Here is a 27022-nt window from a genome sequence, read left to right as displayed (position 1 = left end):
CTCTTCTCCCACATGAATAGACAACACAAAACGGCGGTTTCTATATTTTTGGTTGATCTTGCACACGACAACTCAAAGTGCTCAATGTCACTGATACGCCAGGAAATAGAAGAAATCAAAAACTTTAACGCTACACTCGAAGCAACATTATCTAGTTTAACCACTATATCTGATAATTTATCAGTATTTGCTAATAATCTCGATTCCTCAAAGAAACTGTCTAACATTTACACCGACATTTATGACCATGATCGCAGGTTACAACAAAACATTAATAACATAGGTATATGTTTTGATGAAAGAAAACTAGACGAAGACATCAAAGACTTGGAGCAACAAATTGAGTCTTTGAAATCACAATTAAGCAAATAGGCGTCGTCACTAAGGAAACTTATACTGGTGATAAGTGGACCTTAAAGCCTTCACGGTTGTTTGGGAGGAAATACAGTACTCTCTGAAAAAAAAAAACTACCACTAATAAATAAATATGTAAATACAAATCGTTATATGTATACCAAGGTATAACATAATTGAATACAAAACAAATACATGAGTTACATGAATCAAGATTAAGCTGCTGGCGCTTCATCTTTGGCAATTTTCACAAGCAAATCACCCATATCAACGGAATCGCCTTCGTTGACAAAAACTTCACCGACCCTACCACTAACAGGAGCAGAAATAACCATTTCCATTTTCATTGCACTCAAAACGGCTAATGGATCACCCTTCTTAACTTCTGTTCCATGCTTCACTCTAACTTCAACAACGACACCAGCCATTGGCGCACCAACTTCATTTGGATTGTGTCCGTCAGCCTTTGCTCTTGTAACAGTCTCAATTGCAGCTGTTTTATCTTCAATTGTAACCTTTCTCATTTCACCATTCAATTCAAAGTATACTTCTCTTGTACCATGAGATTTAGACAAGTCAGAAATGGCTAACAACTTAATAATCAAAGTCTTACCTTGCTCAATTTCCACATGAACTTCTTCACCAATAGTTGGAGGGGCCAAAAATGCTTTTGTTGGTAAAACAGATAAATCACCATATTTTTCAACCACCTTACGATATTGCTCGTAAACCTTTGGATACATGTTATAAGATGCAACATCACATTCAGTAATACCTGGACCAAATCTGGAAACCAAATTTTCTCTGATTTCCTCTAGGTTGAAAGGTTCTAATTCTAAACCTGGTCTACCCTTTAATTTTCTTCTCTTGCCGGAAATGACATTTGTTCTCAAAGGCTCTGGGAATCCACCATATGGTGTACCCATTAATCCTTCAAAGAAATCAAGAACTGAATCTGGGAAATCTAATTCATTAGCAAGTTTTTCAACATCTTCTTTTTCTAATTTATTAGAAACCATAAATTGGGCTAAATCACCAACAACCTTGGAGGTTGGGGTAACCTTGACAATATCACCCAACAACATGTTAGCATCTTCATACTTCTTCTTAGTTTCTTCCCATTGTTCACCCAAACCAACTTGTTGGGCTTGGAAGATTAGGTTAGTCAACTGTCCACCTGGAATTTCATGTTTATAAACTTCTGGGTCTGGTCCCTTCAAGTCGGCTTCGAAACATGAGTATAACAATCTCATTTCTGCCCAGTATGCATCTAATTGTCTTGCAAAATGTTCTGGAACACCAGTTTCGATATCACCATCTAAAGCAGCAATAAAAGCACTCATTGAAGGTTGAGAAGTTAAACCAGACATCGAATTGATTGCACAATCGACAATGTCGGCACCTGCCAATGCGCATGCAACATAAGTTGAAATACCGGTACCAGCAGAGTCATGGGTATGGACATGGATAACCAAGTCAGGGTATTTTGATCTGATCGAGCCAATCAACAACTTAGCAGCCTTTGGCTTTAACGTGCCAGCCATATCCTTAATACCTAAAATATGGGTACCCATTTCCACAATCTTTCCAACAGTCTCTAAATAATAATCCAAGTTATACTTTTTACCTGGAATTAACATATCACCTGAGTAACAAACTGTAGCTTCAACAACACCTCCGGCTTTCTTGACAGCATCAACACCAACCTTCAATTGTTCCAAATCGTTCAAAGCATCAAAGACTCTGAAAATATCAACACCATTATCCTTTGCTTGCTTAACAAAATGATCAATTGCATTATCAGGTAATGACGAATAAGCAACACCATTAGCACCTCTCAATAACATTTGGAAAGGAATATTTGGAACTGCCTTTCTAAGTTGTCTTAATCTCTCCCAAGGATCTTCATAGAGGAACCTCATCGCAACATCAAATGTTGCGCCACCCCAACATTCTAATGCAAATGCATTTTGTAAGGCATGACTAGTCGTTGGAGCAATTCTCAGTAAATCAATAGTTCTAACTCTTGTAGCCAATAATGATTGATGTGCATCTCTCCAGGTGGTATCCATAATCATACAACCATCGAATTCACGAACTTTTTTGGAAAATGCATCTGGTCCATACTTTAATAGATACGGTCTTAGACCATTGGTAGAAGGTTTAGAAACATCAATAACCTCATCATTTGGATCCAACAAATCTGGGATTTCTGCTTCCTTGTTCAATTTAGGGAAACCAATTTGACCTTTAATTGAAGAACCATTGACACACAAGTCACCAATATATGCCAATAATTTTTGGGCTCTATTCTTTGAAGAAACCATTTCGAATAACGAAGGGGTATCATCAATAAAAGTTGTCCAACAATCACCCGAAATGAAGACTGGATGAGTTAGCAATGCCAATAAGAAAGGAATATTGGTCTTGACACCTCTGATTCTAAATTCAACTAAAGCTCTAATCATCTTTCTTCTGGCAATTTCATAGTTAGAACCAGATGTTGAACATTTAACCAACATCGAGTCATAATGAGGAGATATAACAGCACCGGCAAACCCATTACCACCATCTAATCTGACACCGTTACCACCTGCAGATCTATAAACCTCAATTTTACCTGTATCTGGGGCAAAATTCTTAGCAGGATCCTCGGTTGTAATTCTACATTGAATTGCAAAACCTCTAGTTGTAATTTTGTTTTGTAATAGACCCAATTGTTCCAATGATGCACCTGCAGCAATTTGAATTTGAGCGGCAACAATATCAACACCCGTGATTTCTTCAGTAATTGTATGTTCAACTTGAATTCTTGGATTAATTTCAATAAAATAATGTCTGTTTTGGGAATCAACTAAAAATTCTGCAGTACCAGCATTTCTATAGTTAGCTGTTTTAGCTAACGTTACAGCATCCTTTAATATAGCATTTCTAACTTCAACAGGTAAAGTTTTGGCAGGTGCAATTTCAACAACCTTTTGATGTCTTCTTTGAACAGAACAATCTCTTTCAAAGAGATGGATTGTGTTACCATAATTATCAGCCAATAATTGAACCTCAATATGTTTTGGCTTATCCAAAAATCTTTCAATAAAACAAGTACCATTACCAAAGGCAGACTTTGCTTCAGATGACGCTCTTTGGAAAGCATCAACTATATCATCACCTTCTCTAACAACTCTCATACCTCTACCACCACCACCAAATGCAGCCTTTATAATGACAGGATAACCATATTGTTCCACAAACTGTTTAGCCTGTTCAATGTCTTCAATTGGACCATCGGTACCAGGAACAACAGGAACGTCACATTTAATTGCCAAATTTCTTGCAGAAACCTTGTCACCAACAGAATCAATAACTTCAGCAGGAGGCCCAACCCAAATCATACCGGATTCTTCAACCTTCTTTGCGAATTCGGAGTTTTCAGATAAGAAACCATAACCTGGATGGATCATGGAAACATCATGTTCCTTTGCTATTTTGATAATTTCGTCAATTTGTAGATAAGCTTGAACTGGCGAATATTGACCAGTCTTACCGATTGCATAAGCCTCGTCGGCCTTCAACCTATGCATGGACAACCGATCTTCATGGGAATAGATCGCCACAGTATGCATTGACAATTCATGGGCTGACCTGAAAATTCTAATTGGAATTTCACCTCTATTAGCCACTAAGATTTTGTTTGCATTGGAAAGAATCTCAGATTCCTTTCTCAATTTATGTAAGGAGGAGTGATCTTCCACAGTTGACATTGTGTGTGTGGATGTATCTTGTAATTGTGTGTTTGTGAACTGGGAAGAGAATTGGTCAGAATAGAATATCCAAGGAGACCTCCTTCACAATTGCAATGTTTGAATAATTGCCCTCTCCAATTTGATGGTGAGCCATGGTGGACTTTAAATACAAATTTACGATTGCCCTTTTTTTTTCCGCACATAGTCATGAGTTTTCCTACACCTCTCTAATGGGACATTGGGAACTCCATTGTTCCCGGGAGGTGGGAAACTTGGAAAACTGAGTCATGCGATGTGCGCATGGGATGGACTCTAGTGGGGAAAAAAAAAAACGCGCACGCCGTAAGTTGTGGGAACCCCCCCATCTAAAACTGGTGGGTTTTCTCCCAGCAAATGTAGAGTATAGCATGCGCCCACGCCGGACTTTACAATCATCCCGTGAATGATTTTAGAGATGATTCCCCGGGAGAATATAGCCCGCGCAAAATGACTAAATTACAAAATTCGCTCACTGCCTCTGATTGGCTGGCCGAGGGTGGGGATGATTCAATGCCAATACAAGGGTTCCCGCACTATTTTGACGTCATTCTGTCTGTATTATTAAAAGACGGGCACGTGATGTGCACGCTGCGGCCCACATGCGTCACGTGGGATACCCCGGGGTTGTCCGAAGAGTTGGTCTATCTTTTCATAATTAAACTTTAAAAGACAGTGTGGGGAAGGAAAACAACAATACCATGTGATTCAGGAACCCCCTACAAACAAAAGCAAGACCCGGCGTTTCCCTTTTAAGTATCCCACTTTGATGTAATTTTTTTTTATGTTAAGTGGGCAGCTTGACGGCTGGCAACGGTATCAAAGTGAAACGTTGAGTTTCGGTATAGGTAGAGAAGGGGCAAATAAGATGGACGAGACGATGGATGGATAGATAGATAGATAGATAGATAGATAGATAGATAGATAGATAGATAGATAGATAGATAGATATATGGGTTGATGGATATGGCAATATTCACTATATACGTATGCTTGATTATATAACGGTAATTACATAGACTGTTATGGCGGTGATGCACTAAATCGATAAAGAGGGAGAGGAAGCACAAGTCAATTGTTTCTCTCCTTCTCCCTCGGATTCTGTTTTCTCCCCCCTCTTTTCTGCATTAAACACTTAATTTAACTTCTTGATCGTTGATAAGCTTTTGGTAATCCCTCAAAGCTTCCTTAACAGTAACATTGACGAATTTCTCGGTTTGCTGTGGCGCTCTACCTATAAACGTGCTTGGATCTAACAATGAATCAAGGTCGTTCCAGATTGGTCTGAAATATTCGGTATTTTTGATTCTTTCTATCAAGTCGTTGTCTCCACCTTGCTGCTTGACAACAGCACTGGCTTGGTGAGATAAAACTCGAATTTCTTCATGACATTCTTGTCTTGATCCACCTTTCTCAACCATTGCCATGATGATGTTCTCAGTAGCCATGAAGGGCAATTCACTCTTGATTCTTCTCTCAATAACTTTTGGATAAACAACCAATCCATCTGTAATGTTGATTAATGTACTTAATAGGATATCTGCAGTTAAAAATGCCTCAGGAATAGAAATCCTTCTGATTGCTGAATCGTCCAAGGTTCTCTCAAACCATTGGATTGAGGCTGTTTGGAATGTGTCTTGGAATAATGAACCCAAGTGTCTTGCTAAGGAACAGACACGTTCGCTTCTCATTGGATTTCTCTTGTATGCCATTGCACTTGATCCAATTTGTGACTTCTCAAATGGCTCCTCAATTTCCTTTAGGTTCGCCAATAATCTAATGTCGGTTGCCATCTTATGGCAAGAGGATCCAAAGGACGTTAATGGATAGATTGCATCAATATCAATTTTCCTTGAGTATGTTTGACCAGTACATGGGTATGCATATTTGAATCCTAATAGCTCAACAACTCTTTCATCTAACTCTTCAACCTTGGAATGGTTACCGTGGAACAATGAAAGGAAAGATGCCTGTGTACCAGTGGTACCTTTGACACCCCTCAACCCTAAATCGTCTCTTGCCCTTTGGAAATTTCTCAAATCCCACAATAGCTCTTGTAGCCATAATGTTGCTCTTTTACCGACCGTGGTTAGTTGTGCTGGTTGGAAATGGGTCCAACCCAAGACAGGTAAATCTTTATATTCGTATGCAAACTTGGCTAATCTGTTGATGACATTGACTAACTTGGCAATCAAAATGTCGTATGCATCTCTCAAAAAAATAAGATCTGCATTGTCGGTAACAAAACATGAAGTTGCACCCAAGTGAATAATACCGGAGGCAGCAGGGCATGTCTCACCGAATACATGAACATGTGCCATGACATCATGTCTGACCTTGGATTCTTCAATCTTTGCTGCTTCAATTTCTTCATCTGTAATAACCAAATGTTCCTTCATTTGAGCAATCGCTTCATCGGTAATGATATCCAAACCTAATTCCTTTTCTGCAATTGCTAAGTTATACCAGAGCTTTCTCCATGTTGAGAATCTATTTCTAATGGAGAAAATGTGCGACATCTCCTTAGATGCATAACGGGATGATAGTGGAGTCAAATAAGAATCGTTCTGGGACATACTATATGTTTTCTGGTGAGTGTTTATCTATTTGAAGGCAGGGAAAAAGAAACGTGGTAATCAGAAACGTAAGCTTAGGCAATTGAGGAAGGCACCTCTAATTTATGCTTTTCAGCTGTATCTATTATCTAATGAAACTCGAAAACGTATTTTTTTTTTGACTTCTCCCTCAATGAGATTTTTGTTCTCTCTTGGTTTTCGTCACTGTAAGCAAGATAAATTACAATTTATAAAACATAAAAGACATCACATGGTCTAACGTTTCAATGAAACGGACACCACGAAAAGGCGAGTAGAGCGTGGAGATATTTGCGCCTTGATGCCAGCGTCCTCTGTATCTCCGGTTATCCGTGTGTATATCTGAAATGTACATTCCTAGTACCAAGGAATTGACACGGTTTCTATTTAATCAATTAGCTCATACATACACGTACATACACTATTACAGAGGCTCTGTTTTTTTTTGATTTCTCAATATATCTTAAATGTTATTTGCTATGAGTGTTGTTAATTTCAAATAGTCAAAATTGGCATGTAACAATCACAGTGTAATTTGTTTTTTAAACTGCGAACGATAAATCTCCCTCGCTGGCATGAAAAAGGAAGGTCTTCAACTTTGTTGATGCTGTTTAAAAAACACTACCTTTTTTTGCGTTATGCAACAACTATAAACAATGACAGCATCCCCCACTCCAGAAACGACGTCTCCAGTTGGTCAGAATCGTTCAAAAAAGCTTCGTAAGATTGTTAAACCAGGAAAGCCAATTGCTAAGACAATATGGCTAACGGGTCATGCAATCTCATTATGTTGTGGTTTCTCGTACTCGCTCTTCTACTTCACACGCTCAAGAAATTGGATTAGTTGGATTTTATATAAATTCACATTATTCGGTGTTCTATTAGCATATTCAATCTCGATACAAAATCAATACCCAATCAAATCGTTACCACATTGGTCCGCTTTGATTTCATCGGACAATTTCCAGTATCTATTACTCGGTACTTTTTGGATCTTTAACAGGAACTCGTTTTTCAAAATATTACCTTTTCTAATCATTTCATTGCTCCAACTGTCACAGAATTTCAAAATACAATCGATATTGAAGTTTGAGAAAAAATTGAGCATCTTGGCACTGTATGACGAATTGTTCTTATTTGTCCTCCTAACTTTTGATACTCTACTTATGAGAGGTACATCTGGCTATGGGTTGGTCATATATTCATTGTTCATGTGGTTGAAACTATTGCAAAGTGAAGATACTAGGTATTTCATCTATGACAATATCAAGAAACTCGACGCTTTGATGTCCAAAATTAAAAATGAAAAAGTTCAAAAAGCATGGCGTAAAGTTAAGAAATTCTTATCCTTGAAACAGGCAAATTTTGAACAAAAGTATTTATAGTCGTGTTTAATGAATTTTATATTTACATTTCGAACAACTTCATTAAATTATGATACCTTTTTTGTCAGAAAGAGCTTTGGTAAAATTTGTTATCTTCAGAAAATTTGGTTCAGAAGCAGAACTGAAATTGTTTTGTCATCACCAAAAAAAGCATCATTCTAATGAGTTGTAGAACTACGTCAACAGTGTTCAACGGAACACTGATGTATAACACTAAAGAAAAATAATAATAATAAAGAGCATAAAGTAAATGTAGTCAGATGGTGATGCATGTTTATTCTAAGGCACACAAAGATTCACCGAATATTTAACGTGAAACGGTTCACAGTCATCATTTGGAGGAGAAAAAAAAATTCAAAAGAAAGATAGACTAGTTTCTAAAACGCACCCTTACGTATTAGTACTGGCTTGTGTATGGAAAACTATAAAAAAGGAAAATAGTTAACAAAACTAAACTCATCCTCGATGATGGGAACCTGTCTTCTTTTATAGTGAAAATCTCGCTCCAAATTCTTTAAAGGGTTATTTTTTTTAAATTACTCAGCATAGTAGGGTTTTTTTTAATAAAAACGGAGCATAACATCTCTGTATACCTGTTGAACCCAGCAATTGGCTTTCTAAATGTCTCTAGTATATACTCATATATATGTACAACCAATAGCGTTAGAAAATATAAACTATGATTTGATATTTATTAAGAGAGTAGAAAGAACTATACAAAGGATACTTACTATACTTAGTTAGTAGCTCTGGTGTAGATCATTTGCTTGGAGTGCTTAGAAACAGCCTTGATAACACCATCTTCTTCTAATTGTCTTAATGCAACTCTAGCAAGAGAACCTCCAATCTTTAATCTGTCGACTAAGACGGAAACAGAAACAAATCTGTAGGTTGGAACGTCCTTTAAGATTCTGTCGTATTTTTCTTGGTCAAGGATGACTAAGTGTTGTGCCTTATCCTTAACCTTACCCTTGGACCACTTCTTCTTGGACTTCTTACCACCAGCCATTGCTGCTGCAGCCTTTGCTGCCTTGGATTGTTGTGCTTTTGGAGGCATCTGTATCACTCATAAATAATCAGATTGTTAGTATTCCTCTTCATTATTTGGTCGATATTGTAAAGGAGAAAGTTGAATTTTCAAATGGACAGTTCTATTAACGTTAAACTAAACTGCTTTCACCAGATTTAATTAGTTTTAAAGCATATGCAAATTTGAATAAAGTACAAAACAAATGGAAACTAAGCTTAGCAAACATACATCTGTAAAAAGAGCTTACTAGCACATAACAAAATGGTTTCTCAGTATTTATTCGTCAAATGAGGACATCTTATTGACTTTTTATCTCAATCTTTCCTATTTGTATATATTTCATGCAAATACTCTTGACCAATTCTTGTTAAACTTGCTCCTCCATCCCATTAGATCAAAATCAACTCTCAACTGGTTTCAGGTTATGGTGTACATACGTTTAAGCTGTGTTCGTGCTAAAAGAGAAGTATCAAAGAATACAATCAGAAAACAGATTTTCAAGTTCTTAACAAATTCAAGTATACACTCTCCCAACTCTCCAGAATCTCTCGCTCCCGGTGACTCGCTCCCCCAATTCCCTCTGAGGGACTGCTGTTTTCTCTTTCTGGAAAGGTAAAAAGACGCAAACTTCTCAGCAAAAAGCACCCGCACACCACACATAAAAAAAATATTACAATTTTTAAAGAAACCTTATCTTCAGCACGTGATTTGCATGGCAACCCCTTGTGTGAACCTAGTGTTTTGTTTTAATGGTGATACAACTTTACACTCACATATGCATAGGATCCGTTGAAAGATGCTACAGGAGTTTGCAGAAGTTTCATAGAAGTCATAGGAAAAGATGTCCGGTAAGAGAACCAAACAACAGTTAACGAAAGATCAGGTCCTGGCACGTGGGGCTGACGTTGACTCTTCTGATGGTGAATCACAAATGGATACTCCACAAGTAGCATCTGCTGAAGTTATGGCTACTCGTAAAATTGCTGGAGCCAATAGGAGATTCATGAAGAGAGCCACTCGTCCGTCTGCTGATGCAAATGCCGCACTTTCTATTAAGCAGAATAAAACTAGTGCCATTTTTAACGGGGATGTTACTTACGATTCTTTGACTATCTCGCAAATGAAGTCATTGAATGCAAATTTCCTGAAATCTGTTAATGATGGCATCAACAAAAATCCGATTGCTGACTTTTCTGAGATTTGTTCTAAATATTTAGATTATGTGAAGAAGGTACAAGAAAAGAAAATTGACGTTAAGAGACTTGATGTTCCAAAGGTAGAAATCAAGGCTGATGTTATCAAGTCTGCCGATGACAAAACAAAGCCAAATCCATTTGCAATGTTCGCCTCACTTAATAAATCAACTGAGCCCGAGTCCAACCAAGTTACAGTGTCGAAGGCAGAAATTTCCCACCAATCTTCACAACCAATTAAGGTCGAGGCCGATCCAGATTCAGATAACAGTGATGATAGTGAGAAGAAACAAGTTGAAATAAAAGGACCTGAGTTCAAGATTGGGGAATTACCCAAAGCTAAAGGCGGATTTAAATTTGGTTATGTCCCTCCAAAAGATGATTCTGATTCTGAGGATATTGAGATTAAAGGTCCAACATTTTCAACTAATGTGAAGATTTCAGATGCTGTATTCAAGTTTCCTACTGAGACAAATGTAAAAAAAGAAGAGGTGAAGCCTGCATTCTCTTTTGGAAAGCCAGAAGATAAGAATGAAGAGACTAAACCTGCATTCTCCTTTGGAAAGCCAGAAGACAAGAAGGAGGAGACTAAACCTGCATTCTCCTTTGGAAAGCCAGAAGACAAGAAGGAGGAGACTAAACCTGCATTCTCCTTTGGAAAGCCAGAAGACAAGAAGGAGGAGACTAAACCTGCATTCTCCTTTGGAAAGCCAGAAGACAAGAAGGAGGAGACTAAACCTGCATTCTCCTTTGGAAAGCCAGAAGACAAGAAGGAGGAGACTAAACCTGCATTCTCCTTTGGAAAGCCAGAAGACAAGAAGGAGGAGACTAAACCTGCATTCTCCTTTGGAAAGCCAGAAGACAAGAAGGAGGAGACTAAACCTGCATTCTCCTTTGGAAAGCCAGAAGACAAGAAGGAGGAGACTAAACCTGCATTCTCCTTTGGAAAGCCAGAAGATAAGAAGGAAGAGACTAAACCTGCATTCTCCTTTGGAAAGCCAGAAGACAAGAAGGAGGAGACTAAACCTGCATTCTCCTTTGGAAAGCCAGAAGACAAGAAGGAAGAGACTAAACCTGCATTTACATTTGGCAGCAATACTGCTACACAACCTTCAAACACAACAAGTGCATTTCAATTTGGGTCGAGTAATTCAAGTTCAGGGACATCCGCTCCTTCTTATGCGTTTTCTTTTGGTAAAAAAGAAGGCTCTAAATCCGACACTTCTAACCCTTTCAATTTTGGCTCAAACGCTACCTTTAACAACACTTCGTCCTCTGTTTTTAATTTCACAGCACCATCAGCTAAACAAACACAGTCTGCCAATGGAGAAGATAGGGAAAGTTCCAAGGCTGACGTTGATCCAGATGCGAACGAGGCAGAAAAGGATACCGTTCAAGGTAGTTTTGCCGTTGTGAATCTGACGAAAAAAGTTGATGTCCAAAACGGTGAAGAAAATGAAGATGTGCTAATATTAAAGCGTTCGAAAATTACGAAGTTTAATACCGAGACAAAAGCTTATGACAATGTGGGTGTTGGTGAATTCAAAATTTTGAAAAACGTTTCAAACTCAAAATCAAGAATTCTTGTCAGATCTGATGGTTCAGGAAATGTTTTGCTAAATGTACGTGTTCTTCCTCAAATGAAGTATGAGTTAATGGGCGAGAAAAAGAATATGCTCAGAATTCCATCTGTGACCTCTGATGGGAACCTAGAAACCTACATAGCTAGAGTTAAAACATCCGCGGATGGTGAAGAGTTATTGAAAACTATTCAGAGTTGCCAATAGAAGCTACTATGACACTACTATAATGTATAATATATAAATTAATGTTTCAATCTTTAAAATCAAAAATAATACAAACACCCTTATAAAACAAAAGTGCACAAATTTCCAACAAAAAGAAGTTCCAAAAATTGAATAAACATAGAATCCAATTAATTCTGTGTTTTTTCTTTCTTTAAAACGTTTCTAATCTCGTTGATAAAATCAGTCGTTTCTCCGACATTTAGTGTTGGAGTTATCTTAAACAGCTTATTTGAATTCAGTAAAGAGTAAACTTCCTCATTACTCCCATACAGTTTATACGATATCCTTTTCAACAATGCAAGTGAAGTTCTTAACAACATTATGTCTCCTTCGAATAGGTATATATCAATAACCCGCAATACTATATCAAATTCCAGTTGATTTGTGAAAAAACAACACGTTAAACCTTGTATCACTTTGAGCGGATTTATATCAGCCTGCACAAAATGGTTAAATAATGGGGGTATCAACTGAAGTAGATATTTATCACATTGATCCTTGATATCTTTCAAATAAGGTGGTTGGGTATTCTCCATTTGTAAATCCTCAGCTAAGGTAGACGGTATATCAGCGTCTGAGGCCGTGAGCATAGCAAATGGTAATTTTCTTAGGATTAGGGAGACAAAACAATTAAGTGATGTAAATAAATCTTGGAAAACATAATAAAAAACACAAATCAAATTGATTAGGCTCTCGATCATAATTGGCTCAAGCTTGCGGTTCTTAGTTTTTAAACGCTCAAACGCAACAGCTATATGCAGGACATTATCAAAATGTTCACCAAACTGGAAAATATGAAGTTCAGGAAATGCAAATTGTAACCTGTAGGAAACTTTTTCAATAAAAGATATGTTTTCTCTTATATTTTGATATTCCTTTTCCTTTTGTTTCTTCCTTAGTTCATCCTTGATTATTTTGAAGTCACAAGCATCATTGATTATTTCTGAAGCCTTCTCCAAACTTTCAATAATGAGTTCTGCTTCAATTGTTGTTTTCTTGACGCTGATAATTTGTCTCTCCCAGATCTTATATCTATATTTACTAGGTACGTATCTCCACCAAAGTTCTCTCGTCTGTGGAAGTTTGACCAGTTTATCATAATTGTCGATGACCTTCTTCCATGATTTCTCATCCCTTTCACGTTGTGATTTCAATTTCTCCTGCAACAATTGATGCTTTCTCAAGTTTTCTTGCTCATGGTAAAGCTCTGCCTCGAGTAAATCATGGTAATCTTTTTCATGTTTCAGTATTTCATATTTAGTTTTAGGTGGTAGATTTTGTTGCCTTGTGGTAGTTAAATAATGAATTTTTTCTGTATCAGGGGTCGGGGAATCAATTTGAGATAACTTTGACATATTCTTTAACATGGTCATTCTTTGCAACGATTCTTCTAGTTTTATGTCTTTATTTAAAGACAAAAGTTTGACTTCTTTCGATAGAGGACTTGATGCTTCTTCTATGGAACTTCTGAAATCTGAGACGTCAGAGGTGTGAGAGAAAATAGATGAGGTTCTTGTAGCCGGAGACGAAACGACCGAAGAGTGAGTCGAATTAGACAGAAGCGAAGTGCGGTTCTGTACTACTTGCATTGAACTGTTGGCGTTAACTACACCTGTAGATTCCTCTATTCGTTGATTAATATTGTGGGTATTTGTAATAATTGTTTCAGTAGTCGATGCGGTGGATGAAGATACACTGTTTCTGCGTCTAAGAGAGGGTTTCCGAGCCTTTAGTTTGTTTGTTGACAATGTTTGCAGAGAGTAAAGGGAAGGAACATCAAAAACAATCATATCATCAGGAATAACATCGTCAGATAAGAAATCTGATGTATTGAAGTTTTCAGGGTAATTGGTTGATAGCTTATCTTGGGACTTTTCTAGTCGTTGATGCTTAATTATTTTTAATCTTTGAGATGGAGTCAATAACAACTCCTTGGAAGAATTAGAGAAAGAGCTATTAGAGTAATTAAATCTTGACAACTTAGATTTTGATATATTATTCAAAGAGCGTGATGAGTTTGGCCTATTTACATTGTAAAAAGTCTGTTGTGCTTGGGTATTAAAGTCTAAGGGGACATCTTCGAAATTTTCTTGGATGACATCAAGAGATGGAAACATGGCTAACCTTCAGCTTAAAGAAAATGTAAAATGTTGGCGGTATGGTTAGGTAGAAATATTGATCGATATTAACGAAAGTTTGATATATATTTTTAGCAACAGGTGAGAGAGAGAGACAAGGAGACAAGAGAACGAATGCAATTGTGAAACAGGGAGATGTATATCACCTTTCACTACAGAATGAACACAAAAAGACAAAAGATACAAAGCTAACCAGCTAAAAAGAACATTTGAGATATTGGATGAAGATCCAGGGACTATGCGTAGTTTTACAACACTTGCAACACGAAGGAATACATGTCCAGTTTTCAAACAATGTCACCTGTAACACATCAGGAAATTGCAGCAGAACCGAAATTCGAGAACCTTTTTTTTACCGATTTTTCTTTTTTTCGACCGTATAAACATCTGAACAAAATTACCAGGATTAATTTCCCTCCTAAAAATAGATTCCTTTGTTTTCATGGCTGGTTTATGTATTGTAGAGTGGAACACATTATATCTACCCTCATGCCTGCCTTTACAAAGTAGATGCAGTGCAAGCTAGGTCTTTGCAACTAGATTCATATAATCTGTGTGTGAAATCCCAGAGCGAAATCTAATCCTATTTGCGTGCCCTCAATTCTCTTTCGTCCAACCCCCTTAATTATTTGTAAACATAAACAATGCGCTAGAAGGAATTCAATTCCAAATAAGGAAGGAGACGACCAAGCGCGTTCGCATTGTTCGATGTCACTCTTCAACATATGTAACTATATAACTATCAGGTTCTATAAACAGGAAAAATACTTTATAGCTATCTAATTTACGTAAATCGGTATGTGCAGGTATAGCTGAATTATATGGGGTTTTTCGTTACTAGGTAAATCTTCATTTCTTGGGAAATCAATCTTTCTTCTCATTCCCGTTATCTTTCTCTCCAAGGATCTTTCTGAAGGTCTTACTCAAAAACGATTCGATTCTCTTCAAGTTATTTGGTTCTTCACAGGCATGGCCTTCGCTTTCTTTGCCCTCCTTATATAGCCCCTCCAATGGTTTCCAATCTGGATCCATCCGTTTGGCTGTATTATCACCAAACGCATCTGCAACAGCCTCTAATAGAGCAACTTGAGTGGCATTCTGCGGTCTCAATGTCTTCACCCCAAGAACAACCTTCATTGAACCCCTTGGTGATCCGGGTCTGTCGTTCAACGGAACACCCTGATTTGGAATTTCAATGGTTTTACCAGGCTGACTGCCTGCGGAAACCCTCAGTTTGATTTTCTGGCCGTCAATTGTTGGCACCTCCACAGTACCACCTAATGCAGCTGTCGTCATTGGAATATCTAGATGGCAAATCAAGTCTCTACCTTCTCTCTTGAAAACAGGATCTGGCTGAACCCTGATACGGATAATTAGATCACCGTTGCTCAATTTATAAGAGCTTGACTTTGCCATATGTGGAGCATCACCAGCACCGGCAACCCTTAATCTAGCTCCGTCTTTGATACCTGCAGGTAGCCTCACCTCGGTTTGTTTGATTTGGGTTTTAACACCTTCCCCATGACAGGAGCTACACTCATCACCTGGATTTATTTGAACACCTGTACCATTACATGCTTTACACGTTGATGCCATATGGAATCCGCCTTGTAAAACATGAGTCTGAGTTCCCGTACCATTACAAACCCTACATGTAGATTTCTTTCTGTTTTTCTTTAAGCCTAGTCCATGACAGGCATCACATTCAACAACCGCACTATATCCGACTTTAACTTCCGTACCAAAAACCGCATCCTTAAAGGGGATTGTCTTCAGTATCTCAATATCTTCACCTTGAAAATGCTGCATACCTCCCCTTCTACCACCTTGATGTCCAGTAAATCCGCCAAATAGGTCTTCAAAATTGATATCAAAACCACCTTGTCCACCCCCTTGTCCAAATCCTCCAAATCCTCCAAACCCAGCAAAAGGATTTCCGCCTCCATATGGATGACCAGCTCCAGGTCCACCTCCACCGCCCTGGTTGAATGCCGCGGCACCAAATTGGTCATATTGCTGTTTCTTTGTGGTATCAGATAAAATATCATAAGCTTCTTGGATTTTATGGAATTTTTCATCTGCTCCTTCTTCGTGGTTAACATCAGGATGCAGTTTTTTTGCTAATTTATAGTACGCCTTCTTAATTTCAGAAGCACTTGAATCTTTACCAACTCCTAGTGTCTTATATGGATCATCGAGACGTGAAATTGAAGTCGCATGAAATTGTCTAATCAGCCTTAGACTTGAGACATTAAACCGGTTGAATGATCTAACCTTTAACGCATTTAACATTAGCTTATTCATATAGTTAGTATTGGTTGCCAATCTTAAAAAGATAACCTTTAAAAAAAAACTGGAAAAAAAGAAAACGTTTGGATAATATCATTGGTATTTCAAATTCATGATGAAATGTCTCATTGCCTTTTTTTGCTCTAGAAATTTCGAGAATTTAAGTTTTAAAATCCAAAAAAGTGAAAAAAAATTTAGATATCGCCTGCACCCATGCTGGGAGTCGAACCCAGAATCTTTTGATTAGAAGTCAAACGCGTTAACCATTACGCTACACGGGCGAATCTTAACTTGTAAAGGACTAGGTGTAACCACTCAAAATTATTTCCTGATTATAATTTGAGATGTTTCGACAGCTGAATCTTTTTCAAGAATAATCACTTATCTTATCAATAGCTATAGTATTGTACGCAGGAATGATAATTGTGATACACGTATTAGTAATTACGCAATAGGTGTGTAATCGCACGAGTAGACAATGGGCGTGGTGGAAGTTAGTCGTAGTAGAAGTAGTAATAGATCTTCTCTCTTTCTCCTTCTGCTGCTTTCACTCCCGATTAAGAGCTATATCAACAATATCAATCCTATATAACAGGATATTGTCTGTCTCATATACTTCATGCCCGCAACCTGGGATCACCCTCAGTTGCTACTCTTTTTGGTATAGCAGATTTCTGTACGAGCTTATCACGTTTTAGGTCTTTATTTTTTTAATATGCCAGCCCTGTCATAGCCCATTGATAAATAATAGTTAATTTATGCCAATGACAGTGTCTCCGACGGCTTCTCTATGCCTATGCTCTACATGATCAACGGGACTAATTCTCTTTGCTTTCTACTCCGGATACTTGACCCTTGTTAACATCACTATTCTAAATTCGAAACCTAAACATCAGTATGTTATTGTCTATCTACTGGCACTTCCTTTTTTGGAACACATCCTGAACAATCCCTTTCATAATCTTTAAAGGCAGAGGTATTAATCATGGTGGATAGAGTTAGACTTAAAACCTATACTTGATGTTTTAATTTCGAATTCTATATTTCAAATAAACTATATTTTTTTGACTACAGTAAAATTAAATATGAGTTTATCTAAGTTTGTTAAAGCAATTAGCTTTGAGACAGAATAATAAAACATTAAGCATTCAAACTAAAAGAAGATTACCAGTCCTAATGAGACCGAAAGAACTAAAAGGGCAAACAGTCAGAATAAGGGAGTAATTGTTCCCAACTAACCTAGTTAAGCTCATATCTAATATCCAGTCCCAATGAACCCATTTATGTGTTTCTAGAATGGTACACTTTTGTTATTTATATAATTAACAATTTACTGTCATTTCTTTCGTTTTTTGTTATATTCTGTTTTATATCGGTTCCTTTAACAACAGTTTATTCTTCAAATTTTCATCTGAATATCTAAGGTATTTCGAATTTATAATACCCATAAGCAACTAAAATACTAATTAAGTAACACCAAAGATAACCCATTAATAAGATAATTACAAATTAATCTTAATTTGACCTTGCTTTTTATCAACTCAATGTTGGGTATTTATACTGAAAGTAACCGCTTGTACTGATATTGAAAGAGCCTCTAAGAAATCTCAAATAAAAAACTAAAAAGAGGCACTCATATTGCCATAAAAATCTAAGATGTGTAATAAAGCAGATGCCCATGGATAAAGTTAGTTTTTATTGGCAAGAGCTGCAAAGTTAAACTAAATAATTTAGGAAACAACAACATCTGAAATTTGACAGTTCATGTAACTGAAAATGCTATTCTTATTCACTCTCAAAAGAAAGTCCACGGCTTAAATTTGGTAATGTGTGTGGCTACCGATTCGAACAGGCATTATTAAAAATACTACATTTTTTAGGTTATGATGTCAGAGTAAATAACAGCCGGTTAGTTTATTTTTGATTTCGTACAACAAAGGAAAAAAGCTTTAGAGCGTCGTACTCACGAAATAAAATATTGTTAAAGTCGAGAAGACAATAGTATCACTTTGATGAAAATCAACACTTTTTCTAACAAAAAAAATTCTATTATTCTTTGCTATTCATTGAAACATAATAAGAACACAAAACTTAAACTTTTTTTAAAAACTCACCCCAAAGTACATTTAAGCAAAAAACCCACTCTGTTCACTGATATTATGCGATACCAGTTGAAACTTCAAAAAATAAATATAAATAAAAGCTGTATTATCTTGAGTGTTTTTCTCAATAACAAGCATGAATATTTATCTCACTGTGATATGCGTGTGTTCGGGCAAGTGCTTTTTAAAATATTTACACTGTCTGTTTTGCTAAGCTTCGAATCATAAGACATTGTGGAACCATCAACACGGACTACAATTATACAATCAACGCTTCTTTCAAAGATTTTAATGGATGAAACAATTTTTCCCAGGATGGAGTACTAGTATCTGTAGGTATAGCTATACGTACTTCTAAAACAGGTGTCTGGGTACACTGGATATGCGCTCTTGGGGTTTACATTTGGCTTAGTAGCGGAAGCTGAAATTGAAGTACATGGAGCTTAATTAATTAAGGCATAAGAATTTATGCGCTAAGAACACACGGCTTCACTAACTTTAGCAGTCTACAAAGATTCTCAACATTTTGGTAAGTGGGAGGTTGAAAAGTTTCATGAAAAGCATTTTTCCTTTATGATTCAATAAAAGTGATAAGCAAAAACGGTGGTACACTAAATAAGTTGTTTGGAATATATTGATGCACACTGTGAGCTAGCAACAATAGGTGAAGTTGTTGAGATTCTAGAATGCATGAAGGGATTTTCGCTGTTCTTGAAAAAAAAAAATGCATTTTGTGATTGTTCAATATGCAGATCAGCCATAGAATTTAGATTAAGCCAAGGGCTGGGATCGATATGAAGCGTTTTGTTACTTTCGTGCCGTCACTGATGTTTTCTTGCAGTATTGTGTTATTTATAAGGTTAGATCTGTTTCTTATACATAACTAAAAATTATTTCCTTTGCCATATTAAGGTATGGAAGACAGGGGATACACGCCGAGTTTCAAGCCAAACTCCCCACATAGCCGAAAGAACAATACCTCCAATGATTATTTTTCTTTACGTAGATCCGGTGCACGAAAGAATCCAAGTTTATCTTCAACTTCGGGAGAGAATATGACATCGATATCCACAGAGAGTTTCAATTTGCCTAAGTACACCGTCAATCGACCATCAAGTCTGGGCTTCTTCTTGTCGCCAATTTTGACATCACCATTGTCTTCTGGGCTAGACGAACTGACTCCCACCTCTCCATCATATGCCAATGTGCCTTTACCATCAGCCTCAACCAAGGAGTCTTATCACAATGTTCTTCAGGAGTTGGAACGATTTTCTTATCCAATAAGCAATCAACCTGTTTTTCACCCACATGATAGTGACTTCATAAATGCTTCGATGGCAGACAAAAGTCACTTATTCGATGGAAGTTTAAGTAATAATGAATCCCTAGAAAATATTCTCCAAGAGTACAACATAAAGGTGAAGTTGGACGTAGAGAATCCCGCTGATGTCATATCATCATATATAGCTATTCATCGAGACACAAAAAATCTGGTTATCATCAGGTTCGCTCATAATTCAACTTTAGGAACTGTCTCCCGGTTAGTTAATAGTTACTACATTACAAGTGGCCTCAACAATAGGGTTCCAAGATGCGGATTTCCTCATTTTGTGGAGAAATTGGATTGGAATTATCGGCCAAAAACATGCCCATCGGATATGGAAGGGGTACTTCCATGTACGAAAATAAATTTTGTGAACGACAATTCAAGTATAATAGCAGTTCATCCAATTGGAGAAGAAGCTGTACCGTTGGTACTACTTGACATAGGGATCAAGAGTGATATTATCAAGATGATGTTGATATTTTTCAACCTTTTGAAAATACTTAAAAAGCTAAATTGTTATGGAGTAGTTGTGAATTCATTGACTTCTTCAAATGTCTTGGTCAACCAGAAAACACTTGACGTATATCTAATGGGATTTGATTTTGCATTTTCTTCCTTTTTGGAAAAGATTGATTCTCCATATAGAGGTGTCAATAAAACATACTCTCAGACGTACCTACCCTTTACAGCTCCGGAGAATTTCAATCCTGTGTTGTCAGTTGATTTTAGGGCTGACATGTATAGTGCAGGGTGCATATTTTATTCGATGTTATCGGGTAGAAACTTAAAAGCCATAAATACGTCTCTGCTAATCACCACTGTTCTCACAACAAAGTACCAGCCATTACATGAAATAAACAATACTATTGACGTAAACTTTTCTAAAGTTATAGCCAAGATGACTGAAGTAGATCCAAATAAAAGGTATTCATCATTTGATCATATACTCCATGACTTATCCCTTATTTACTTTGAGAAAACTTCCAGAGTATTATATCAAGAGTACAAAACTACAACGTTTCTGAGAATTCCAATCACCATTCCCTCAAAAGTAATAGGAAGAGACTCTATTATGAAAAAGCTAAATCATCTAATTCGTAAAATAAGCGTTGAGTCTGTGACATTAGTTGGCGAACAAGGTGTTGGAAAAACTACGATTTTACAGCATTTGAGACAATCATGTTCGATTAATAAAGTTTTCTATTCTTATTGGAAATGCCACCCAAGGCAGTACTATAACTCAAGATTCCAGACATTCGAGTTTTTATTAAGCCAAATTTTAAAAGAAATTCTAGGATTGGAAAGCTCGTGGATATTGTTTTGGAGAAATCTTTTTACCACAGAGGTGAAAGCAGATCTATCGCTGTTGTTTGATACGGTTCCCGAGATGTACAAGTTACTTGGTAAACGCTACAAACAGCTAAGACGATCCAATAGTAAACATTCTTTTTACCAGGAAGAGTTGGACCGTCAATACATAATGAAAAAGTTGGTGGAATTATTTGCCAGACATGCCGGTTGGGTTCTAGTTATTGAGAATATTGATGAAATTTCAGAGAATGAAGCTGTGCTGTTTGAACAATTATGGGACCATTTTCAATCCTTCGAACCAGAAGAGTTGAACTTCACAGTTTTATCATCTTATACTGTTAAGAAGCAAGAGAACATTGAATGCGACCAAGAGATTCCAGAATTCCTGAAAAAGAAAATTCTTAACTTAAAGCCATTAACGTTTGATAATGTGGAAGAGACGGTGGGACTGTCCCTACAACTATATGATAGTCAGTTTGCATGGAAAAGGATACAATCGTATAATGCCAGGTTTTACTTTGAGCTCGCAGATAGACCAAGCGTTACTGAACAACGAAGAGTATTAGCTGAATCAATATATCGCAAAACCAGGGGAAACCCATTGATGGTCAAAGAAATTTTGACTCAAGTTCATTTTTCACAAATGGAACATGAAGAAGCAGTAGATCCTGTTGAAATTTACTACAAAACATTTGCAAGAAGTAAACATGAAGTTTTATCTGGCAATTTTTTATTTGACTCAGTAAATGATCTTGGATTAGGTGATAGCAAAACAGTGGAAACACTGCAGTATGCCGCATGTATCACACCGTGTAGCATTTTCAACTTATATGATTTACTGGTTGTCACAGAGTCAAGCCTCACCGATACATTTACTGCATTGTTCACTGGTGCAATTGTTGGAATCCTAGAATTTTGTTCAAACACAGCTAAGTTACCCATTCATCTCCTTAATGAGAAAGGCTTTATTTTGAACGAATTAAAGCCCGATGAGAAAGAAAAATTACTACGTAATGTCAAGCTTCAATTTCGTCACGAATCAATTAAGGAAAATATTATGAAGTTTCAGGAACCCGGTAGGCAGGAGAAAATCCACAGAATCTGTGGTTTAAGACTATTTGCAAATATTAAAGGAAGAGCTGAACTAACTGAGCTAACTAAACTTGAGTGTTACTCCATTGCTTATCACTTTATGTGCTCAATCAAAATTGCAAATGAAGATGAATACCCAACTTACCTGAAAATCATTATTACGGCAGGGTGGTTAGCCTATACAGCACATGAATATATTGCTGCACTCAGCTATTTTCAAACTTCGATGAAGTTAACCGTAGATAATGACATCTTGAAAATTTTAGAATGGATTGAAATTCATATATGTTTCTTGAAAGAGAACCATGAAAAATGTATAGAACTTGTTGACCTGGCATTGGAGAAGTACTGCACAAAGCCTCTAATTGCTGCTGAGTTCATGCTCTCAAAACATAGATCTTTAACCAAGCTCAACAGATGGGAGGAATCTTATGAAATATGCATCAAAATACTAAATATATTAGACTTTGAGTTAGATTTGAGTACTATGACTGATTCGGAAGTTGATAGATATACTCACGATGTCTTGAGGCCCAAACTTCCATCTTCTATTTCCGAAATCCGTCAGCTATTAAGGAGCAATGCAATTAATACGGATCAAAGAATCCTCATGATTGAAAAAGTGCTGGTTGAATTAAATAGTTTTTCTGTTTACTTGGGAAAAAAATGTCTAGTACCATTTTGCAACATAATGAATGTGTGCTTGTTTCTACAATATGGCAAATCAATTTATTGTAATTTCAGTATGATCGTGCTCGCAAGCATAGAAGCATCTATTGATCAGATTGGTATAAAGAGGGCGCACGAATATTGCAAACTAGGGTTTAGTATGTCAAATTATGGTAGCATGGAAGCTATTGAATTATTGAATCTCTCATTTAGATGGTATTTTTTTTTGGTTGGCTCTATAATTGAGCCATGTGAAGTGGTTGAGCAAGCATTTGATTCGATTCCAGTTGTTCCCCAGGTTTTGGATTCTCATTTTTCTCGGGCTATTTTGTTGAAATTCAAGTTTCATCTATGGGTTACGAGGGGATTAACTGTATCGAGACTAATAGAGAGAACACGATCTTTAAAAGAAAGTACGATTAATAACAAAACTGCAGACGAAGTATATGACACAATGTATTCGATTGTTACCGGGATTTTGTACGTTGTTACTGGAGACATTACTTACGAAGATTACCTAAAATATTCACACAATGATGAAACCCTCAGAATCTACCATGTTAAACTAATATTTAACACTAACAAGTGCTTTGCATGCTACATTTTCAAACGTTACGAAATGGGCGCAGAAATAGCATTAAATGAAATCACAGAGGAATGGTCTGAAGAATTAGCTTCCATTGAACTGATCTGGGCGAGGTTTATGTCTTCTTTGCTAATATATAGTAACCAAAGAAGATTGATAAACTCCAAACAGCCACAAACCAAAGACCAAGCAGATAAGGTCGCTATATTGATGAAAGAAAACAGAACTTACTTCCAAGAGGTTTCTACGCAAAACCCTTCTGTTTTTATGTGTGTTTATTTGATTGTTGACTCGTTGTGCATGGTTCTCGACAGTACCAATTTTTCACAGATTGATATCTTATCTGCCTTTGAAACAGCAGTTGAAGCATGCAGTGAATACCAAAATTTTTTGCTCAAAGCAATTGTTACAGAAGAGACAGCAAGATGGTCTGGTTCGGTATCTAGCAGTAATAGGTTGGCCAATAAATATTTTAAAATTGCATATGAAAGTTATAAGACTTGGGGTTTAAAAGTAAAAGTTGAGCAACTCGAGAAGGAGTTAGGTGATATTGTAAATGGTAATTTAGATATGTCACATATCAAGCATCGGCGAAGAGCTTCTACATCTCTACTTATATCCGACTTGAATGCATTACAACAAAGCAGCATGAGCTCTTTTGATACTATTCCTGATCATATGGGTATGAAACCAAATGTTTCCTTAGAAAGAAGTGTAGATGAAAGAAGTTCAGATTCTTCAATATTAGCAGCTTTCAGGTTAAAAAACAATGGCAGTACTGAAGGTGACCCCCTTTCTAATACAAATAATACCCTGTTATCGGAGTCAATATCAGGAAAGCTTGAGACCGCTTCAAATGGTGATAGCGTATATGGCGACGACGAACCTCCATCGAGTGTTGGTATTGAAAGCTCAAGTTTGGGATTCAGTACGGAAGACGATGTTGGATTTAAAAACGAAGCCACTAGCGATCAAGAATGGGATAACTCAATGGTAATGGATCTTTCAGTGAGAATCGCACAATCCAATGATATAGAGGATATCACGAAAACTCTTCTTGGTTTTGCTTCACGTTTCTTGAAAACAGATTATTCTTGCCTAGTAGTGAATTCCGATAGTGGCATTCCTTTTGTTAAGGCTCTTGGTATGCTAAATGACGAGTTTAGATTCCTGGACAATGAGATTATGTCATTAAGAGGAGACTTAGTTCCAATTCAGCTAGTTCGAGAATGTATGAAAAGAAATGCATCTATTTGGAGAGACTCTGATAAGTTTTATTTTGATAGCAACTTCAAGAACAGGGACCCCTATTATGAAAATAGCAATTGTGAAAACTGTTTTTGTATCCCTATCAGATCTCCAAACGGGGAAGTAATTGGTAGTTTATATCTGGAGAGCCATATGAGGGAAAGTTTTACACAAAGCCGAAAAATTAAGCAAATTGAATATGTTTGCTTACAAAGCTTTATCTCGATCAGCAAAATTGACATGTTGGAGAAATTGCAAATTGCCAAAGAGGCTGCTGAAGAAGCTACTGCTGATAAAACAAGTTTCTTGGCTAATATGTCACATGAAATCAGAACCCCCTTTAATTCATTAATGTCATGTGCGGTTCTTTTGCTGGATACAAAGCTAACCAAATCCCAAAGAATGTACGTTGAAACAATTAAAAATTCTGCACTGGTTACTTTGAATATTGTTGATGGTATTTTATCGTTTTCTAAACTGGAGCATGGTTCATTAGCGTTGGATTATGAACCTTTCAATCTAACACAGTGCATTGAGGATTCTATCCAGTTAATTGGTGATCAAATCTCACATAAGAGCTTAGAACTTGTGTTTATTGATGATGCGTATCCCTTCAATATTGTATTTGGTGATAAGACGAGAGTAACACAAGTTATTATCAACTTGGTTGGTAATGCTAGTAAATTCACTAGCGAAGGGCATATTTTAATTAGAAGTAGTTATACAGAGGTCAGCGAGTCGAGATACGAATTCAAGATTGAGGTTAGTGATTCAGGAATTGGTATTCCCAAAGGAAGTAAGGCTAGATTGTTTAAAGTTTTCAGTCAGCTTGATGGGTCAAGTAAGCGTATATACGGGGGTTCCGGGCTGGGCCTGGCGATCTCTAAAAAGTTGGCAGAATTGATGGGAGGAGATTTAGATTATGAAAGCACGGAAGGTAAAGGTACCCGTTTCTTCTTCACATTTACAACTAAAGGTGAGAAAGACAAACTATTAGATGTGGCAAAAGAAGTTCAAGAAAAAAAAGTTGTGATGTTTGATACCAGAGAATTAAGCATTAAATCTTTGAAGATATCATTACATAGAGGAGGTATAAGACCAGATAACATTCTTGTGTTTCCCAAAGTTGACGAACATACGCAGAAAAAAGCGGTTGGAGCAGATTACATTTTTATTTTCAGTGGGCTGATCACTACAAAGGAAGAATTGGAAGAATTGCGATTAATATTCAAGAAGAGCATTTTAATTTATCAAGTTCCGTTTGCTACTAAAATTCCCGAGTTTGTTGATTTTGAAGGCGACGAAGAAGAAAGAGACAGGAACAGACAGGGATCGAAGAGTATGCAAAATGACAGTCAACGTTTGGTGGATTTCATATTATTCAACCCTTATAAAATTCGACGTATTTCTGAAATATTGAATGGAGGAGTTTATGAAACTGATTCCCATAAGATAAAAAATTCACGTACAAATCTATCTGCAAGAGGAAGGAAAGGACCCGAAAAAATTGCAGAAAAATATCCATTATCTATTCTTATTGCCGAAGATAATATGATTAATATGAAGGTTGTGAAATTACAGTTGCAGAGACTGGGGTATTCATCCGACCATGCGAAGGATGGGGTTGAAGTTATTGAAAAATGTTTGGAAAAAGTCGAAAAAGATGGACATCCTTACGATTTGGTATTTATGGATTTACAAATGCCACGTAAGGATGGGTTTGAAGCTACTGTAGAAGCTAAAGAACTTTATGGTGATAGTATACGCATTGTTGCATTAAGTGCCAATGTGTATGCAGAGGAGAAGAATAGATGTATTAAGATTGGAATGAGTGGGTTTCTGAACAAACCGTTGCTTCCTGAAGCTTTATGTTCTCAGCTAATAGATACATATTATGCCAAACACGGAGAGAGCAGCCAGTAGTGTTTAATTTTATGCTATGATATATATGTATATAATTCCCCTGCACCGATACAACGGTTTAGATACTAAAGTTATTTACTGGCATTGTTGGCCTCATATCGGTTGCGACGCGTCGAGGTGTTTTCCAATGTAGGCTGTTTCATCTGTTCGCGCCACGGGAGAAACGAAAGCAGATAGTGAGAAGAAAGGGATTGACC

At 36.9% G+C, this 27022-nt stretch overlaps 9 protein-coding genes and 1 non-coding gene across 10 annotated transcripts; 4 read left to right on the top strand and 6 right to left on the bottom strand.

Annotated features, from left to right (window-relative positions):
• Window positions 1-12: 12 nt before the first annotated feature.
• On the top strand, window positions 13-372 carry C5L36_0A02455 (uncharacterized protein; the record flags this gene model as incomplete). Its single annotated transcript, XM_029463259.1, has 1 exon — window positions 13-372. One exon carries the CDS (start codon window positions 13-15, stop codon window positions 370-372), a length of 360 nt encoding a protein of 119 aa, XP_029319119.1.
• Window positions 373-569: 197 nt separating this feature from the next.
• On the bottom strand, window positions 570-4112 carry C5L36_0A02450 (uncharacterized protein; the record flags this gene model as incomplete). Its single annotated transcript, XM_029463258.1, has 1 exon — window positions 570-4112. The coding sequence occupies one exon, from the start codon at window positions 4110-4112 to the stop codon at window positions 570-572; it is 3543 nt and encodes a 1180-aa protein (XP_029319118.1).
• Window positions 4113-5257: 1145 nt separating this feature from the next.
• On the bottom strand, window positions 5258-6706 carry C5L36_0A02440 (uncharacterized protein; the record flags this gene model as incomplete). Its single annotated transcript, XM_029463257.1, has 1 exon — window positions 5258-6706. One exon carries the CDS (start codon window positions 6704-6706, stop codon window positions 5258-5260), a length of 1449 nt encoding a protein of 482 aa, XP_029319117.1.
• Window positions 6707-7380: 674 nt separating this feature from the next.
• Window positions 7381-8109, top strand: C5L36_0A02430 (uncharacterized protein; the record flags this gene model as incomplete). Its single annotated transcript, XM_029463256.1, has 1 exon — window positions 7381-8109. One exon carries the CDS (start codon window positions 7381-7383, stop codon window positions 8107-8109), a length of 729 nt encoding a protein of 242 aa, XP_029319116.1.
• Window positions 8110-8845: 736 nt separating this feature from the next.
• Window positions 8846-9166, bottom strand: C5L36_0A02420 (uncharacterized protein; the record flags this gene model as incomplete). The annotated part of the gene is made up of 1 exon (XM_029463255.1): window positions 8846-9166. One exon carries the CDS (start codon window positions 9164-9166, stop codon window positions 8846-8848), a length of 321 nt encoding a protein of 106 aa, XP_029319115.1.
• An 814-nt stretch (window positions 9167-9980) lies between these two features.
• Window positions 9981-12119, top strand: C5L36_0A02410 (uncharacterized protein; the record flags this gene model as incomplete). The annotated part of the gene is made up of 1 exon (XM_029463254.1): window positions 9981-12119. The coding sequence occupies one exon, from the start codon at window positions 9981-9983 to the stop codon at window positions 12117-12119; it is 2139 nt and encodes a 712-aa protein (XP_029319114.1).
• Window positions 12120-12268: 149 nt separating this feature from the next.
• Window positions 12269-14257, bottom strand: C5L36_0A02400 (uncharacterized protein; the record flags this gene model as incomplete). Its single annotated transcript, XM_029463253.1, has 1 exon — window positions 12269-14257. One exon carries the CDS (start codon window positions 14255-14257, stop codon window positions 12269-12271), a length of 1989 nt encoding a protein of 662 aa, XP_029319113.1.
• Window positions 14258-15142: 885 nt separating this feature from the next.
• Window positions 15143-16582, bottom strand: C5L36_0A02390 (uncharacterized protein; the record flags this gene model as incomplete). Its single annotated transcript, XM_029463252.1, has 1 exon — window positions 15143-16582. The coding sequence occupies one exon, from the start codon at window positions 16580-16582 to the stop codon at window positions 15143-15145; it is 1440 nt and encodes a 479-aa protein (XP_029319112.1).
• Window positions 16583-16775: 193 nt separating this feature from the next.
• C5L36_0Atrna1R lies at window positions 16776-16848 on the bottom strand. The gene has a single exon. It is a non-coding gene; the product is annotated as a tRNA-Arg (tRNA).
• Window positions 16849-19583: 2735 nt separating this feature from the next.
• Window positions 19584-26825, top strand: C5L36_0A02380 (uncharacterized protein; the record flags this gene model as incomplete). Its single annotated transcript, XM_029463251.1, has 1 exon — window positions 19584-26825. One exon carries the CDS (start codon window positions 19584-19586, stop codon window positions 26823-26825), a length of 7242 nt encoding a protein of 2413 aa, XP_029319111.1.
• Between the last annotated feature and the right edge of the window lie 197 nt (window positions 26826-27022).

Source organism: Pichia kudriavzevii, chromosome 1 (assembly GCF_003054445.1).
Source record: "Pichia kudriavzevii chromosome 1, complete sequence".
In the NCBI taxonomy this organism is placed as follows: domain Eukaryota; kingdom Fungi; phylum Ascomycota; class Pichiomycetes; order Pichiales; family Pichiaceae; genus Pichia; species Pichia kudriavzevii.
This window is presented reverse-complemented; position numbering and strand designations above follow the sequence as displayed.